The sequence below is a fragment of the Aethalodelphis obliquidens genome, unplaced genomic scaffold (assembly GCF_003676395.1).
Source record: "Aethalodelphis obliquidens isolate GAN/ISIS:26980383/991018 unplaced genomic scaffold, ASM367639v1 scaffold75, whole genome shotgun sequence".
Taxonomy (NCBI): Eukaryota; Metazoa; Chordata; class Mammalia; order Artiodactyla; family Delphinidae; genus Aethalodelphis; species Aethalodelphis obliquidens.
Genome location: NW_020838019.1, coordinates 6,794,497 through 6,810,853, shown reverse-complemented (window position 1 = coordinate 6,810,853; position 16,357 = coordinate 6,794,497). Strand labels below are relative to the sequence as shown.

The 16,357-nt window shown below is 35.6% G+C and overlaps 1 protein-coding gene across 5 annotated transcripts in view; it reads left to right on the top strand.

The window, feature by feature from the left end:
• RPGRIP1L (RPGRIP1 like) overlaps positions 1-16,357 on the top strand; it is a 98,731-nt gene that overhangs the window by 4,950 nt on the left and 77,424 nt on the right. For 4 of the 5 annotated variants that reach the window (XR_003429836.1, XM_027092181.1, XM_027092180.1 and 1 more), the window contains exons 3-6: positions 73-217; positions 6,486-6,784; positions 10,041-10,143; positions 11,455-11,598. Coding sequence is in view for 4 of the 5 variants with exons in the window: in XM_027092181.1 (XP_026947982.1) it covers positions 73-217; positions 6,486-6,784; positions 10,041-10,143; positions 11,455-11,598 (691 nt within the window). In the remaining variant the exon portion in view is untranslated. The remainder of the gene's footprint in view (positions 1-72; positions 218-6,485; positions 6,785-10,040; positions 10,144-11,454; positions 11,599-16,357) is intronic. The other variant, XM_027092182.1, reaches the window with a different exon arrangement.

Genomic DNA, 16,357 nt, shown 5'->3' with positions numbered 1-16,357 from the left:
AATATCAACAGTTATTGTGTTTAGAGGCTATTATAAGTAATCCTCCTATTAATTACCTTGGCATTTTTGCAGAAACTTCAACAACACGGACAATGAAGTCTCGCCAGGCAGTGTCACGTATCAGTCGTGAGGAACTGGAAGACAGATTTTTGCGTTTGCATGATGAGAACATTTTACTTAAACAGCATGCCCGCAAGCAAGAGGATAAAATTAAAAGGTTATGATAAAAAGCTTTTAGCTTTTTTTCCTGACTCTGTAAAGTTTGGAGGATATGCTTTTCTATAAACTTAATTGAAAACCCCACCTTGAATCCTTTTTGGAGCAAGGAAGGTTATAAATCAGTACAGTTTTTAAAAATGGAAAATCTTACAAACTAGGATAATAAACCAAGAAGATTATGAGTGTTTATTATGTCTGAAGTTGCCATTTGAAAGAAAGAGCTAATAGCTATGAGTGCCATGAGTGTATCGTATCTCTAAATAACTTTTGCTTTAATATTTATAGTTTAATAAGCAAATGGCCAAAACATCTGTTTTCTAAACGTCTTGATTTTAAAATGAAAGTTTTAAAAAGTAATTAGCTACTCTAACTTGTTAGGATGCATGTTCCTTTAAGATTTGGGGTTTACTAATGAGAACATCACTATCTGGAACATATTTCACTTTGCTTGGATTAATCTAGAATCTGTATTTATTTCAAAGAATCTATTGTTTCTGAGGAAACAGGGTCACTTTTGTATGCAAAAAATTTCTGCAGGGATTATTTCTTAAGAGTAGATAGCTTTCATTCTTTCTTGTTCAGGAACAGTGACTGTCTTCCGAATGTGTGGCATTAAAAGTTCATTCTCATTTGTGAGCATGAACAGATCTGTATTCACATTCATGTTCTAGGTTCAATGGAAAGGTGAGACAACGATTGAACAAAGAAGATAGGGGGTTTTTCTTCCGCTTGGAACTTAGCCTCTAAAGGAGTGATTCTAGTCAGTTTCTATTCTGTGGACTTTGTTTTAATGACCCACTGACCTGCTTTGTGCAGAGCTTTTACTTTGAGTTGGTTTTTGAGTCGTGATGATGGCTTTTTTCAAGACTCACTTGCCTGTTTCTTTTTCTGACCACTAACACAGCCGTCACCCTGTCTGAATGAGGCATTTAGTCTATGACCGCTGAACAGTTTTTTTCCTTTGTAAACCTAATTGGTCAGTAAAAGAATTAAATTCACAGCCTTGACCTCATTAGTAATTTGTCCTAGCCAGAAAATAGAAAACAACTTAATAATGAGCTATGTAGTTTAATGGAAAAAGGACTGGGCTAGGAGTCAAGTGATGTGCATGTGTTCTTTGTCTCTCTGCCACTCGCCTATGGTATGTTCAAGCCATTTAACCTCCAGGAATTTTATTTTACTCAGCCCTGAGGGTAGTGATCCAATGACCACTATGACCCAAAGCTCTAATTTCCTTCTCAGTTTCACACCACTGACATTACCTAGATACATGGATAAACTACCTTTAAATTTATCCTTAAGATATAATTAGAATCACTTACTTTAGTATGAATGTAGATTTGCTAAACCACCTTTCTAAAGAAGTACTCAAACTTTACCCGATCACTTATTTCATTAATATAAAATAATCAAATGAAAATTATTGCTATTACTGGACAAAAAGATGCAATCTTACCTTTCTTGGCAAAGTTTACTTGCATATCTTTGAAGGAATTTTAAGCCTCTCTATGGATATGCTCTTCTTGCCTTAAAAATTGGAGTCGTTTGTTTTTCTCTAGATGATGACTGCTTTTTCATATTAAATCTTATTTTTTTGCTTCAAACTTTTATTTTAACATCTTTATTGAAGTATAATTGCTTTACAATGGTGTGTTAGTTTCTGCTGTATAAAAAAGTGAATCAGCTATACATATACGTATATCCCCATATCTCCTCTCTCTTGCGTCTCCCTCCCACCCTCCCTATCCCACCCCTCTAGGTGGTCAGAAAGCACCGAGCTGATCTCCCTGTGCTATGTGGCTGCTTCCCACTAGCTATCTATTTTACATTTGGTAGTGTATATATGTCCATGCCACTCTCTCACTTCATCCCACCATATCCTTCCCCCTCCCCATGTCCTCAAGTCCATTCTCTACCTCTGCGTCTTTATTCCTGTTCTGCCCCTAGGTACTTCAAAACCATTTTTTGTTTTTAGATTCCATACATATGTGTTAGCATATGGCATTTGTTTTTCCCTTTCTGTCTTACTTCACTCTGTATGACAGACTCTAGGTGCATCCACCGCACTACAAACAACTCAATTTCATTTCTTTTTGTGGCTGAGTAATACTCCATTGTATATATGTGCCACATCTTCTTCATCCATTCATCTGTCGACGGACACTTAGGTTGCTTCCATGTCCTTGCTATTGTAAGTAGAGCTGCAATGAACATTCTGGTACATGACTCTTTTTGAATTATGGGTTTCTCAGGGTATATGCCCATAGTGGGATTGCTGGATCGTATGGTAGTTCTATTTTTAGTTTTTTAAGGAACCTCCATGCTGTTCTCCATAGTGGCTGTATCAATTTACATTCCCACCAACAGTGCAAGAGGGTTCCTTTTTCTCCACACCCTCTCCAGCATTTATTGTTTGTAGATTTTTTGATGATGGCCATTCTGACTGGTGTGAGGTGATACCTCATTGTAGTTTTGATTTGCATTTCTCTAACGATTATTGATGTTGAGCATCCTTTCATATGTTTCTTGGCAATCTGTATATCTTCTTTGGAGAAATGTCTGTTTAGCTCTTCTGCCCATTTTTGGATTGGGCTGTTTGTTTTTTTGATGTTGAGCTGCATGAGCTGCTTGTAAATTTTGGAGATTAATCCTTTGTCAGTTGCTTCATTTGCAAATATTTTCTCCCATTCTGAGGATTGTCTTTTCATCTTTTTTATGTTTTCCTTTGCTGTGCAAAAGTTTTTAAGTTTCATTAGATCCCGTTCATTTATTTTTGTTTTTATTTCCATTTCTCTAGGAGGTGGGTCAAAAAGGATCTTGCTGTGATTTATGTCATAGAGTATCCTTCCTATGTTTTCCTCTAAGAGTTTTATAGTATCTGGCCTTACATTTAGGTCTTTAATCCATTTTGAGTTTATTTTTGTGTATGGTGTTAGGGAGTGTTCTAATTTCATTCTTTTACATGTAGCTGTCCAGTTTTCCCAGCACCATTTATAGAAGAGGCTGTCATTTCTCCATTGTATACTCTTGCCTCCTTCATCAAAAATAAGGTGACCATATGTGCATGGGTTTATCTCTGGGCTTTCTATCCTGTTCCATTGATCTATATTTCTGTTTTTGTGCCAGCACCATACTGTCTTGATTACTGTAGCTTTGTAGTATAGTCTGAAGTCCAGGAGCCTGATTCCTTCTCCATTTTTCTTTCTCAAGATTGCTTTGGCTATTCGGGGTCTCTTGTGTTTCCATGCAAATTGTGAAGTTTTTTGTTCTAGTTCTGTGAAGAATGCCATTGGTAATTTGATAGGGATTGCATTGAATCTGTATATTGCTTTGGGTAGTAGAGTCATTTTCACAATGTTGATTCTTCCAATCCAAGGACATGGTATATCTCTCCATCTGTTTGTATCATCTTTAATTTCTTTCGTCAGTGTCTTACAGTTTTCTGCATACAGGTCTTTTGTCTCCTTAGGTAGGTTTATTCCTAGGTATTTTATTCTTTTTGTTGCAACGGTAATGGTAGTGTCTCCTTAATTTCTCTTTCAGATTTTTCATCATTAGTGTGTAGGAATACAAGAGATTTCTGTGCGTTAATTTTGTATACTGCTACTTTACCAGATTCATTGATTAGCTCTAGTAGTTTTCTAGTGGCATCTTTAGGATTCTCTATGTATAGTATCATGTCATCTGCAAACAGTGACAGTTTAATTCTTCTTTTCCGATTTGGATTCCTTTTATTTCTTTTTCTTCTCTGATTGCTGTGGCTAAAACTTCCAAAACTTCTTGAATAATAATGGTGAGAGTGGACAACCTTATCTTGTTCCTGGTCTTAGAGGAAATGGTTTCAGTTTTTCACCATTGAGGATGATGTTGGTAGTGGGTTTGTCATATATGGCCTTTATTATGTTGAGGTAAGTTCCCTCTATGCCTGCCTTCTGGAGGGTTTTTATCATAAATGGGTGTTGAGTTTTGTCAAAAGCTTTTTCTGCATCTATTGAGATGATCATATGGTTTTTATCCTTCAATTTGCTAATATGGTGTATCACATTGATTGATTTGCGTATATTGAAGACTCCTTGCATTCCTGGGATAAACCCCACTTGATCATGGTGTATGATCCTTTTAATGTGCTGTTGGATTCTGTTTGCTAGTATTTTGTTGAGGATTTTTGCATCTGTGTTCATCAGTGATATTGGCCTATAGTTTTCTTTCTTTGTGACATCTTTGTCTGGTTTTGGTATCAGGGTGGAGCTGGCCTTGTAGAATGAGTTTGGGAGTTTTCCTCCCTCTGCTATATTTTGGAAGAGTTGAGGATAGGTGTTAGCTCTTCTCTAAATGTTTGATAGAATTTGCCTATGAAGCCATCTCGTCCTGGGCTTTTGTTTGTTGGAAGATTTTTAATCACAGTCTCAATTTCAATGCTTGTGATTTGTCTGTTTATATTCTCTATTTCTTCCTGGTTCAGTCTCAGAAGGTTGTACTTTTCTGAGAATTTGTCCATTTCTTCCAGGTTGTCCATTTTATTGGCATATAATTACTTGTAGTAATCTCTCATGATGCTTTGTATTTCTGCAGTGTCAGTTGTTACTTCTCCTTTTTCATTTCTAATTCTATTGATTTGAGTCTTCTCCCTTTTTTTCTCGATGAGTCTGGCTAATGGTTTATCAATTTTGTTTATCTTCTCAAAGAACCAGCTTTTAGTTTTATTGATCTTTGCTTAAATCTATGTCTTTCTTTTGAATGTAATCTCTATCCGTGTGAAAGTCCTTGTGTAAAAGAAGATTCAGATATTTAGGTTGACATCTCATTTAAATGGCTCCCATCTTTCTATGGATAAGCCGTTTGGTGGGGCTCAGAGTCCTAAAGGGCTAGGTAGAGTGTGTGGCTCTGTTGGGCTACGATACCTGCCCAGATTCCTCAATGATATATCCTTCTCTGGATTAGGTGGAAAAGGAACTAATCCATTGATTACTTTACTAGGGTGTTTGTGGTACTCTTGGATCTTGGTTTTTATTATCCTATATCCTTTATAAAGCATGTTTAATGGATGTGCCTCAAGGGAAAAAGAAAACAATCTTAACTGATTATGTTATGCATAGCTTTCCCCTGATGCTGCATGCTGTAGGCCGAGTAGCCAGAAGTGTAGATAGACATGTATTACTACTGCTTTTACTGAGGACTCTGCTTAGGGCAAAAAAAGGTTGTTCTGTGACATCCCAAAGCTATTAAGGGTTTTTTTTATTTCACTTTTGTTCTCCTAAGTAAAAGCTTCTGTCCATAACCATGCTAAAATAAAGCAAACCCCCGTTTAAAGAAAAATGAAGTGTGTTTTTATTTTCAATCTCCTGTCTGGGTCTTTATAAAAATAGATTCAGTATAAACTAGAATCAGCTATTGAAGATGTGCGACCAATTTTGTAAAGTCTTGAACTTGTGTCTCTCATCAAAGCCACCTTTTCTTTCTTGTACTGCCAAGATTTTTCCATTCACTGTCAAGCATGTTTTCCGTACGTGTATATTACATCACCCCCATGTGCCCTTTCTGTCTTTTGTTCTGTCTAACCAGTTTTTATCAAAACTTAAAAGAATCAAAGGTATAAACTCCTGAGAGGTCAAAAGCACAATGTATGTCTAAATTTAAAAGTACCATTGAAATAATACTTTCTGTACCTAATTAAGTTCTACCATTAAACAGGCATGTTTCTTGAGCACTAAGCAACATTTAATGGTGCATTTGGGTTTCTTTTGAATTTTTCATTGGGCTTTTAATATGTATGTATCTATGCATTTTAACATTTTTATATTTGTAATATGTCTTAATCCTAGAGAAACTGAAAACAATACATCACCTAAATGCTGCATAGTCTTAATACAATTTTGCAAAGTTTTAACTTACTGTGGCTTGCAGATATAACCCACCATATCCACAATCTGTAGCTACATTTAAGTGCATACAGCATTCCTACATAAGGTCATGCGTTAAAAATTGCATTTGAGGAACATATGGAGTAAATATGTGTCCTCTCTTTACTAACCTTAAATGATAAGCCTTAGGAAACTGTTATTTGTCAGTGCTATAAAGCAGATTGTTGCCCAGTGGTTTCAATTATCATCAAAGGATTCTTCACAGGCAGTAATAGTTACATCAAAACCTGAAATTTATTATTCAGGTTCTGCACTGAAGTCTTCACAGTGATTATGTTCCTTTCAACAGAATGCATTTTATGCTGACTTCTCACATTCCTTTTCATCTTTTTATTATTTCCCTAGAATGGCCACCAAGTTAATACGGCTAGTTAATGACAAGAAAAGATATGAATGGGTTGGTGGCGGCCCCAAGCGGCTGGGAAGAGATGTGGAAATGGAAGAAATGATTGAGCGGCTGCAAGAGAAAGTTCATGAGCTTGAAAGACAAAATGAAGTCCTCAAAAACAGACTAATTTCAACCAAACAGCAACTTCAGATCCAGGGTCACAGGCAAACTCCATACAGTTATGTGCAATCTCGTGTTAACACTGGGCGTAGAAAAGTGAATGAAAATGCAGGCTTACAGGAATGCCCCAGGAAAGGTAAAATAAAGTTTACATTAAATCCTAAATTTAAGTTAATAACTTGTTTTACACACACATACATACATACACACAGTTTTATTTCTGTACTATTCATGTTTTTGAGTGTCTTTAGAAAGAGAGAAATCATTTTTTGACTTTTTGATAAAATCACATTAACATGAAGATCATTTTATATAAGAATCACTAGATCATGCTCAAATTTGTCTAATAAAACATTTACATTTGTCTAGTAAAACTATTCCTCCTAACTAATAAAAGAAGCATGTATGAAACTACATCAATTATGGGTTTAGTTTAGTTTGAGTTGGTTTTTTATATTATGGATGGAAATCACATTGACTCAGGCAAATAGAGAAACCACTAATTTGCTCATATGGTCACACTGTTGTTCTGAAGGATCACACTTAGGTTCTTCATCCAAAGGCCTTCTATAAATTTTACAGAATTGTTTAAATCTTCCTCATTGTGTGGAGGCAGCTTGACAGTGGAGTGTGCACATAACTAGGGGTTTAAAAAGTTGGGTTCTTGCTCCTCTGCTTATTGTCTGGTGACCTTGGACAAGTCTTCTAATCATTCTGAAGTTGAGTTTTCTTTACACATAAAATAAAAGGATTTAAGCAAGCGACCATAAAGGTCTCTTCCATCTTCAAAAAATGATCATTGGTCAATCACTCTTCTCATCTTGAAAATGAATCACCTAAAACCTACCGAGCTTACAGAGCAATTCAATTGAATATAGAAGACTCAATACTGTAGACAGAACCTAAGTATTTCTAATGAAAATTCCCCATTCCCTCCACCCACAGACAAACTTTATTTATAATGAAGCAAAAAGTCAATAAATATTTTAAGGAATACTTTTTTCATTTCAACTACTAGGGAAGGAAATCGAATTTTAGTTCTAGTTCATCTTTGTTTGGAACGTGCTCCACTTAAAGACCAAACATTTTTAGGGAAATAAAAAAATCATGTAAAACTTTCAATTCATTGAGGGAACAAAAAACGCCATCTGAACAGAAAAAGAGAAAAATTTGTTCTATTTTTCTCTCCAAGCCAAAATGTTAACACTATATATTCCCTAGACAGAGTTCCTTTGAAGTCAGTAAGGCCTCCATAGTAGGCAGGAGGCAGCTCCAGGATAAAAGAGCTTGGCTACTCCTAGCTATGTGAGATTAGCAGTAGACTTTGAATATAACCAAAGTAATCATAATGAATTATAAATCAAAAATACATTCTGCTGCTAATTAACTTTTTATGTGGAAGAGAGCACTTGACTTCCCAGAGCCTCATTTTCCGCATCTGTAAAATGGAATGGTAACACCAGGTTAGAAGAAAGGTCAGGAGATGGGAGGTCCACAACAATATATTTTACCTTTAAATAGTCATTTATTCTCTCTGAACCTTAGTTTTGTCATCTGTGACTACAGTTGGGCAAGATGATCCCTGTGGTCTGCAAGGTCTTTTATGCTAAATAAAAACGATGCCCAGATATTAGATTAACATGGCAAGCTAATCTAGTACTATGAATTGTTGTTTAAATAGAAGAGTTTGATGGAAGTTTCTCCTTGTAGAAGAGCCACAGAATAGAAGGGCCTTTAAAATGTTACTTACATAGATTAATTTCTCCTTGTATTTACACTGTTAGTAATTCAGAACTTTTTCACTCTTTGGTACAGAATCTAGGACATAGAAGTTGCACAAAGGATTAAATAGTAATGAATACTTTCCTAACTTCTTTCTGTGTAAACCTGAGGCATCATTATCAAGATCGCTACCTTAGTAGCCTTAATAGACTCTTCAAGACCGCCTTTGAGGCTGGGACTTAGACCAGAGTTGTCAGAAATACCACAGCCTGAGGGGCTGGGCAAGAACCCTGACCCTCTTGGGCCACAAGCAGTCTTACCCCCCAAAGCTGCTGTACAAATATTATCGTTTCCTATTTGTACCTTGTCAGGATAAAGGATAGAAAGTACTGGCTTAAGATGTGATCAGTGTAGTGTAAAAACAATTCTTATTGTGAAGAACCAGTAGAAAGATTATAAAGTGTATACGTTTTAAATATAGCCATTGGAAAATCACCATGAGACTGTAAGTTTTAAGATATGTTTTGAGTATAAGTGGGGTTTTTTTTTAAGTTCTAGTAGTAATGTTTAGTTTTTCCTTGATTTATGTAGGAAAAGCTTAAGAATTAGTATTACTGCCAAAATAATATAATTGGCAAATTTTAACACAGTAAACTATTGTAATGTTTTAGGCAGGGCCTGTTCCATTCTTTACTCTGGATTACAGCAATAAATGTTGAAAGTTTTGGAAATAGCAAATGATAGTTCCATTTTTCCTAATTAAAATTCTCATTTTTAAAAAGTAAACTTTTATAAGGAGAATGAGTTTTTTCTGTACCTTTATGTCTGGAACTATTCTCCATTTTAAAAATCTAAATTATTTGTCATACTTCATTTACCTAAAACTAATAGCCTAATTATTCTATAAGTGTAAAGTAACTCCTATAATTAAAAGAATGTCTCCTTTTTAACAATGGGGCCAGGCTTGTAAAAATTATTGTAATTTGCAATATTTACAAAATTATTGTAAATTACAAAAATTGTAATTATTTTTATAAGAAAAATTATATTTAAGTGCAGCAGCAAAATGTTTCATTTAAAGGAATCCTATTGATGATCTCGTCTCAAATTACGTTTGTTTAAATATGGATTTTCTTATTGAGGTAGAATAAATGAAAGTACAGGAAACATTTTGACTTAACGCTCACAGTATCTGTGAATCACACAAATGAAGGTAAGGTTCAAAATGTAAGGTCAAGGGGTATGAATGAGTAATTTAAAAATCAAGAAACTTTATCAAAAATACTCAAAAAAAAATCACGGTTTTGAAAACTTTTTCCTTCATACCTCAGTTTATATTGTAAAGACCTGTTAAAATTTTGGTTCTTTCAGCATTTACTTTGGAAGTTCTAAATCTAAGTTGAATAAAACTATTTCTGGGTAATTTGGTTTCCATAGTAGAATTTGTTAAATGAGCAATACTTGTTGCTGTGTTTTATTTAATGCCAACTGGTGGCTGAGATCTAACAGTTCCTTTGGCAATGTATGTCTGATTCTCTGTACTATGGAGCACATATCTCTCAGTACTTAAGAGACTTTATTGTATTGCATATTTCCTTACGATAGCAAGTCAAGGGTCCTTCTTTTCTAAATAACTTCACTAATTAATAATCTTATTAATTTATTTTTAGGTATTAAATTCCAAGATACAGATGTAGCAGAAACTCTGCAACCCATGCCTACAAAACATGGCAACATTTTACTCGAAGAAGCCAGAGGAGAAATAAGAAATTTGTATGTATTCTTTTTGTGATCATTTTAGAACACTGTATATTGATCATGTCTTTTTTGATCCCTCCCTTGCCCTTATTTTAAACAAAATTGGTTTGTGTACAAATAATTTGCTCCATTAAAATACAGCTAGATCTGTGAGGTAAGAACAGATATTATATAACATCTTTCCAGTACAATGAGGTAAATGAAAAACTTAACCAGTTGCCTCAGTGGAAGCATTTAGAGAAGAGTCCTCTTTATTATAATTTCCCCCTCAATGGAATGGCATAAAGCCCAGTCATTTAGAATAGTATAAGCTTCAGAGGCAACATTTTCATTCTCAGAAGAATTACAGGTAGTTTTTTTGGTTTTTCAGGGTTTTTTAGATCATGAATTAATTAGCCTTTCTGTGGTTTAAAAAAAGAAAAAAGAATTGGAGGGAGTGGCTTAAAAGTTTGGAGCTATCAAATACATATGGATTTCAGATTTTGTTTCATGCTGATTCTATGGTACCGCATTCTTCATCATACTGTGGTTTCAAAAAAGTTACTTCTGCCACGTTTAGCTTACTTTTCCAGTTAATCAAAGCCTCATGGTGATCTCAGTGTCTGTAAGTCACACAAATGAAGATAAGGCCTTCACCTGGATCATCAAAAAGTAACAATTCTGAATGAGGAGAGAAAGCAGGAGACAAAGAGTATCATACTTTAGATAGCTGCTTAAGAATAATATTGGCTTAAACTTTTACTTTTGAATATTTTAAATACCAGTTACAGTAATGATTGCCTGTGAAAGAATAAAACTAAAAGACTAGACCTAACCTTGTTTCCTGCTAGTCAGTGGAAAAGCAAGGGTTCAGACCAGTCCTGAGGCTTGATACACTGGGATGCTGCCAGACATGGTAGAGATAAAATATAAAGCAGAGACCACTAAGTTATGTTTTGCAAACTTCTTGCCTTCTCTCTATGAAGTGTTAATTTGGGTGGTGTAGGCAGGTGTGCATATGAAAGAACAAAGGCACATAAATTATCTGAAGAAGACCAGATCACAGAGTACTTAGTAGGTGACCAATAAATACTGCATTGAATTGAACCACAGTCCAGTCTGTTGCCTAGGACATTATCTTATATAAAGCAATACCTTGAATTCTTCCATATGTACTTCCAAATCATCACATTTAATCTGCTCCTATTTCACTATGTGCCGGGGCATTTAAGCTAAAATTTTTAACTTTTGCTTGCCCTTTACTATGAAGCACTTTCTTTGTACTGCTCTTATATACTGCAGATTTTCTCTCAAGCTGCAAATTCTTGTAAAGATTCTTTATTTCAGAGAAAATGTTATTCAGTCACAGAGAGGCCAGATAGAAGAGTTAGAGCACTTGGCTGAGATCCTGAAAACTCAGTTGAGGAGAAAAGAAAATGAAATTGAGTTATCTCTTCTTCAGCTTCGAGAACAGCAGGCTACAGATCAAAGGTATGTTAAAACAGAAATATCACTTTGATAAGGTCAAAATTAGTTTAAAATACTTTATCATGTGCCATAGAAGGATAAGCCTAGTCTATTTAAAAATCATGTTTTTACTTAACATTCTTCATATAAGCCAGCTCTAGACCTACTAACTGCTATCAACAACTCAAGTCTAAGGGCATTTTTCCCTAACCTACTCTGCCTCATCTTGTTTCCTCTGCTCATTTACCAAGCGGGTAGGAAGTTCTGATACCATTTGATTGTACCTACCAAAAAAATATGTGTGACAAGGACTCAGCTGTTGGCATACCTTGTGAATAAGCCCAACTTTATTTGTTTTTCCCAACCTTAAAAGGTAGTAAATTCCATAATACAGTACCCATTTTTTTCATCCCATAAAGATGTTACCTCTCCTAATATTCAAAGTTTGCATCAAATTCTGCTGATTGTCATGGGTGACAGTGGGGCCCTTCAGTAGTCTCCTTGCTGCCTCTTCATTTTTGATGTTTGATAATATATAGTATTTTCTTTTCCGTCCTCCTTTGTCATTTGTTGGTTCCTAATACCTCTTCTCTCATTTTGTGCTTCCAACAAGATTTTATCTTTTTACCATATTCTTCCTTGAATTATTTTCTTCCTTTATGGCCCTTTTCTTTTTGTTTGGAACAAGTATACTCAAAGGTACAGAGAGTAGTATATTGAAATCTCATGTACTCATCTCTCAACTTTAACAATTATCAACATGCTAACCAATCTTGTTTCATCTATCCCTTCACCTTCATTTTCTTTAATTAATTAGCCCCTGCCAAATATCATGTCATCACACCTGTAAATACTTCAGTATATATTGCTGTCTGATAAGGAATTTTTTTAATGTAATCACCGTGCCATTAGCACACCTAACAAAATTAACAGCAGTTCCTTCATACCATCTAATAACTAGTTTATATTCAAACTTCTGTAACGATGACTTCCTGCTGTTTGAATTGGAATCCAAATGAGCTCTACACATTGCATATGATTGTTATATCTTTTGTCTCTTTTATTTCTCTCTTAATATTTTTTTTTTTTTTTTTTTTTTTTGCGTTACGCGGGCCTCTCACTGCTGTGGCCTCTCCCGTTGTGGAGCACAGGCTCTGGACGCGCAGGCTCAGCGGCCATGGCTCACGGGCCTAGCCGCTCTGTGGCATGTGGGATCTTCCCAGACCGGGGCACGAACCCGTGTCCCCTGCATCGGCAGGCGGACTCTCAACCACTGCGCCACCAGGGAAGCCTCTCTTAATATATTTTTAAACCAGACCTAGATCCTCTATTTGTTTTTCCCTTACCAAGTGATATATCATACTTATGTGAGTAGGTTCTTATTTAGAAAAACCAAGTATGATTTTCCACTTTTTCATTTCAGAATCAGAGTTTACTTCTTTTTTCACAAACAAACCTTACATAGTTATATTTGAAAAAGCTAAGATGCATAATAGAAGACTTGTTTTAAAAAAATAAAGTGGGCCAAAAATATATGAAAAGCTTTTTATTTCAAAGATTTAAAAGGTTAATATTATCTCTACTAATTTGTGTTCCTAAAAAGTTATGTGTAAAATTAAATTTTGTAATGAAATTCTATATGTTTAGTGACATTAATATACCCTTCTAAGTGCAGGGCAAAAGAAAAATGAATATTTTTGAGAATTATATTTGTAATAGGGAATGTAATTTGAACCCTGGCTTTGAACCAGGGTTTTAAATACCTGGGAGTTATCCACGTTCCCCCTAAGAATAGACCTAGCCTTCTTGGAAAACCAATAAATGGTTCCTTGTGAGGAACAGTGCTGAAGACCCCAAAACTGAATATGGTGATCTTAATAAATTGCCAACAGCCATATTTAAAATATTATCTGAATATAAAAATTCTGCATTAGGCCAAGCCCAAGCTTGGAGCCCATTCCTCAACAGCTGAGTACAAGGTTATCAGACTACTTTCTCTGTTATATTTCTTAAATTCCCAAAGAGTAAGATCGACCCTGTGTTGGCTGTTCCTTCTTCCAAAGGAATATGATCATCTAAGAACTAGAGTGTTGTGTTAATTGAAAGGGAAATCCAAAAGTCCTTCAGTGCTAGGACTAGAACAGCCGAAGAACTAGAGTCATAGATGGGTCTGCATATTTTCTAGTATAAGGTATTTTCAGCAGAAGACATCAGCATATACACGTAGAAGAGTTTACCTTAAAAACTAAACTAAGGCTAACCTTAGGGGATTATGTTATTCACTCCACCATAGCAGTCTATTTTTTGTCACATCAAGAATTAGAAGCAGAGACAAAATAAGTATTATTAAAGAAGCTTTTGTTGCAGAGGCCAGATAATGAAAGCAATTTGTACCCTACCTTACAGTTTTATAAAATTGAAAATTATTGGTTATTTGCTTAGAAGGAAGGGTACCTATGGTGAATAACATTGTTTCTTGAAATACAGTTGTTGAAAACTGAAGAAATGACTTCCAATAAGGGTCTTCAAGTCTTTTTTTTTTCTTATATGTTTACACATAGCTCAAAATTTTATGTGTAACAGAAATTTTTTTGAGACTAATGGAAAACTGTTGAAAAATGTTGGGGAGAATATAAAACTTGGTATAATTTACTGTAGAGAAAAATCACAAAATGGAAAACATATTTAAACTTCTCTTTCATGGATACATTATTTCAGATTTGAAATTCTAGAAGTCTGATCTGAATGTTGGACTCCTTGTTCTCAAACATGAACCTAACGTAGTTGTAATCTTCAGAGTGCGGTGCTTGATATTTATGGCAAAGAGCCTTTTCATAGAATATTACAGGAACTCTTCGTAGTATGTGTTTAATAGACCAGTTTGGTTTGGCATCAGCTTGACATAAACTTTTGGTTATCCAAAGCCCTTAATTGCTTTGAAGTAAAAGCCCAGTGCTGCTCTTTTTTATTAAAATCATGTCTTTTCCTGTTATTGTGGTCTATTTTGGAAGACTGAGTTGTGATTTTTGCATATGTTCTACATAATGCCTCATTAGCAAAAAATCTTGTATCATTTACAAGTAGCCTGAATGTCTGTGTTGTTTTGAACAAAAATCCATATTAAAATTTAAACAATATAAAAATGCACATTTTCTGCTTATGAAAAAGGCCATCTTAAATTAACTGCAAAGCAGTAACCAGTGAACACATGTACATGAACATTAAAATCAGGATGATTTTACCTTTTACTGACTTTTTCAACTCCAAAAATATTTATACTCTTACCAAATGTGTAACTAGTTTGTACTAAGTGTTTTTTTAAGTAAATGTTAGGGTGTTTACCTTCTTAATTAGAAATCATGTAAGTGCCGTAATGTCCCAGTGGAGGAAATTTAACCCGTAAATATTTCAGACACTGACTTGCCCCCTTCCCTTTGGTTGACAGCACACTGTCAAGTCATAAAACACAGAGGCCTTTTGCAGCCGCACAGTATACAAAGCAGCTTGGCTTTAGGGGCTCCATCTTTCCAGCTGTGCACAGACGCGGATTACTTCCTGGCACTCAAAATTCTTCCCCAGCTTTTCATTTTGAAAAATGGCAAACCTACAGCAAAGTTGTAAGAATAGTAGTGTGAACACACATACCTTTCACCCCTTGGCATGTTTGTGAATGACACAGCCTGTTCTGCATTCTGCCCACTCAGGCACAGGCCCATTCCCCTCCCTCCCCCTCTCTCCCTCTCTCTCTCTCTCAGAGCTAGGTGCATATATCATGTCACCCTCTCTACATTTCTAAGCACCTTTTAGGAACAAGGACATCTTCCTACATAACCACAGTACAGCTATCACACATTCAGGACATTTCACAATGAATGCAACAGTAGTATCATCTAAACACACAGTCCATATTAAAATTTCCCAATTGTCCCAATAATGGCCTTTATAGCTGTTTTTTTAATTGCTATTTTTGTTTTGTTTTTCTTTTATTAATTAATTAATTTATTTTTGGCTACATTGGGTCTTCATTGCTGCACACAGGCTCTCTCTAGCTGCGACAAGCGGGGGCCACTCCTCTCTGCGGTGTGCGGGCCTCTCATCGCGGTGGCCTCTCCCGTTGTGAAGCATGGTCACCAGGTGCGCGGGCTTCAGTAGTTGTGACACACGGGCCTAGTTGCTCCACCGCACGTGCTCGAACCTGTGTCCCCTGCACTGGCAGGCAGATTCCCAACCACTGCACCACCAGGAAAGCCCTGTTTTGTTTTTCTTTGTTTTAATCCCATATCCAATCAAGTGTCATGTATTGTATTTAATTGTCATGACTTTTAGGTTTCCCTTATTCTAGAGTGGTTCTCCAGTCTTTTCCAGCCCATTGATGATAGTTGTTTGCAGAATGCCCCTCAATTTGGATTTGTCTGATTGCCCAGCCCCCTAATTTAGAGGGCACATCCGGCTCTTGGATAGAAGGGTAACTGGGGCGAGGGATAACCATGCAGACATTACTATTATACAGGGAGGTAATCTGTCATTTTTTAAAAATATATCCAACAAGTTGCTACTGTTGTTTTGAATACCTTAAAATTTGCCTAATGAAAAGTTATCACACTCAAATACTATGTCTTTTATCCCCAAGTTTTTTATTATTAATGTTATCTAAGTTTTTTTGTGATAGCTGCTTGGCATGTTTCCCAAGCACTTTATTTAAACCACAGAAATTATCAAAATTAATAGTAACTAGTGTGTTAGTGTGTATGTGAGAGTGGAGAGAAAGCTAAAACTTAGGAAC